The sequence below is a fragment of the Belonocnema kinseyi genome, chromosome 4 (genome assembly GCF_010883055.1).
Source record: "Belonocnema kinseyi isolate 2016_QV_RU_SX_M_011 chromosome 4, B_treatae_v1, whole genome shotgun sequence".
NCBI classification, from domain to species: Eukaryota; Metazoa; Arthropoda; class Insecta; order Hymenoptera; family Cynipidae; genus Belonocnema; species Belonocnema kinseyi.
Window position 1 is genome coordinate 17,921,219 of NC_046660.1, and position 2,858 is coordinate 17,924,076.

Consider the following 2,858-nt stretch of genomic DNA (forward strand, 5'->3'; position numbering starts at 1 on the left):
TTTTCTTGAAAAAGTCAATTTTCAAACACGAGTTTTAACAAAATTATTTCATTTTTGACCTAAAAATGATTTTTCAATTAAAAATACTAACTCTCAACCAAAAGGGATGAACTTTGAACTAAATGGTTAATTTTTAAACTAAAAAAGGCGAATATTTGACCAAAAAAGGAATAAATTAAATTTTCAGTTAATCAATTTTTAACGAAATAAACTGATTTTCATGAAAATAGTTTATTTTAAACCAGAGATGAATTTTTAACAAATGACGCAAAATTTAAGAGTTGGTATTTCATTATAAAAATGTTTTTAATTAAAAGCTGTTGAATTCAACCAATACCGATAAAATTTAAATAAAAATAAGTTGAATTCCACACACAAAATACGATGTTTCTCCAAAACAGTTGGTTTTTTAATTTTAAAATATCGGAGTTTGTAGTTTTCGCTATATAAAATGTAAACCTTTTTAAAAAGTCCCATCTTGAATTTAAATTAAAAATTTCCGGAATTGATATTTTAGGTTTGTCACAAACCAAGATGTCTGCATGCTGACGGTCAAACAATCACAGCAGTTGTAGCAAAACTTTATTTTAAAATAAATAAAAGGCACATTTTCAACCAAAGAGAAGAATCTTCAATCCGAAAAAATTTTAATGAAAACCCATTATATTGAAAAAAAGAAGACGATTTTTCTCAAAAAAAGTTGTTTCACAAATTTTAGAACCTGGTTTTTTTGCAGTTTCCGCTATTCAAAAATGGAAAACTTTTGAAAACATGTACTATGAAACGTTTTCTCAGTAATAAATATTAAACATTCTTTTTAAACTAAATGGCTTACTCTTGTACTCTATTTTACGAATTAACTATAAACTTTTATTAATATTTTGTATAAAAAAGCTACTTTTCATATATTAAATTTGAATTTTCGCGGAACTCGGATCCGAACAGATCGCGCATTCGTTGAGTGGTAAGCTCCCCCTTTTTCCCTCTTGCAAAAGAAAATGCATATGAACCGTGACATATGTTTTCAGGAACTAAAGCTAAAGCTGTGCCGACTCATCGCCTTAAAAATTTCTTCAAAAATAACATCATATTCCTTCCGTTCGCAGGAAATAAACGGGTGGTAAACTAAGTAGCGGTAATTAAGAGTGTTGGCAAAATGATTATAACGTTAAAAAACCTGCAGCAACAAACGTTTACCGTCGAGATTGAACCCTCGAAGACGGTGAGTGAAAAACAAGTACCGGAAAGAAAGTTGGATTTGAAACGAATTCCTTATTTTCTAACTCAAATTGCATTTCTTGTAGGTAAAGGACCTCAAAGCAAAAATAGAAGCTCAAAAAGGACTTCCCGCCCAGCATCAAAGGTTGATATATGCCGGTGAGTGAAATTCCATTCCTTTATATAACCTCACTTTTATTTCCTTTATTGAGTTCCACGCTTGTTTTTGCCACCTTTCTTGCCTTTCGATTCCGTTTTTACCTCCTTTGTAAACATTTCTGCAGTCTTGATCTGTTTTGAAATTTTATATGAAAATAGGTTAGGATTTTCATTTGTTTGGCAAGCTAGATAGTTTCGATAAAAAGGGACGCTTTCGGAGTCATTAAAAATTCTTCTTGATAGTTTAATCAATTTCAAAAAAGAAAGAGGAGAAAAAGTATATGTTTGTATTGTTTTTCTTTGGGTGAATGGAGGTCTTCAAATATCCTGAGTCATCTCTTTTGTGTATGTTTAATTTTATCTTCGGTGTAAAAAATACGATCTTAAATTTCGATCCAATTGTTTTGACACAAAATACTAGTCATTCTTAGTGTAAAATTACACAAATATGCACAAATCAGGACGTAAAATGTTGCGTAGGACACCAAATACTTTGAAGTATTAAAAATTATATTCATTATTTATTGAACTATTATTTTTTAGTCTATAAATTATCAAAGCCCTATTTATTTATAGCAGGCTCCGTCTTTTCCTGCTACTATTTTCTTAAAAATTCAAAATATTTGGTTGAATAATCATATTTTTTTGTTGAAAATTCAATTTTTTGGTTGAAAAATCGTCTTTGTACTGAAAATGCACGTATTTAGTTGAAAATTGATGTTCTTGGCTTTAAAATTCATCAAATTGAAGGATACTTTCTTATTTTTTGACTAACTAATCTTTTCTGGTTAAATATTCAACGTATTTAATTGAAAATTGATCTTTTCAGGTTTAAAATCATAAATTTTGAGAACATTTTCTTTCTTGACAAACAAATCTTTTTTCTTGAAAATTTAATTTTTTAGCTGAAAAATCTTTCTTTCTTAGTTGAAAATTCATGTGTTTAGTTGAAATTTTATCTTCATGGCTTTAAAACTCATTAAATTGAAGGTCACTTTTCCTTCTTGTCTAACAAATCATTTTTAGTTGAAAACTAAACTTTTATGTTGATAAATCGTCATTTTTTGTTGAAATTCTTGTATTTAGTTTAAAATTGATCTTTTTGCCTTTAAAATTCATACATTTTTAGGAAATTTTCTTTCTTGCCTAACAAAGCTTTTTTGGTGTAAAATTCATTTTTTTTTTTTTTTTTTTTGAAAAATCTTTTATTCTTGGTTGCAAATTTATCTTTTTGACATTAAAATTCATCGTATTGAAGAGAATTTTTTCTTTCTTATTTTTTAGTTGAAAATTCAACTTTTTGGTTGAAAAATCGTCATTTTTTATCGAAATTCGTGTATTTAGATTGAAAAATGGATCTTTTTGGTTTTAAAAATAATTAATTTTTATAATATTTTCTTTCTTGACGAAAAAAATATTTTTTTGTTGAAAATTAAATTCTGTGGTTAAAAAACTTTTTTTTTTTTTTTTAGTTTAAAATT

At 27.1% G+C, this 2,858-nt stretch overlaps 1 protein-coding gene across 1 annotated transcript in view; it reads left to right on the forward strand.

Moving 5' to 3' along the window:
- Positions 1 to 1,030: 1,030 nt before the first annotated feature.
- The window catches only part of LOC117171361 (UV excision repair protein RAD23 homolog A), a 24,523-nt gene continuing 22,695 nt past the window's right edge, over positions 1,031 to 2,858 (forward strand). The window contains exons 1-2 of the mRNA XM_033358609.1: positions 1,031 to 1,222; positions 1,305 to 1,377. Of these exons, the coding sequence (XP_033214500.1) occupies positions 1,157 to 1,222; positions 1,305 to 1,377 (139 nt within the window). The 5' untranslated portion in view covers positions 1,031 to 1,156. The remainder of the gene's footprint in view (positions 1,223 to 1,304; positions 1,378 to 2,858) is intronic.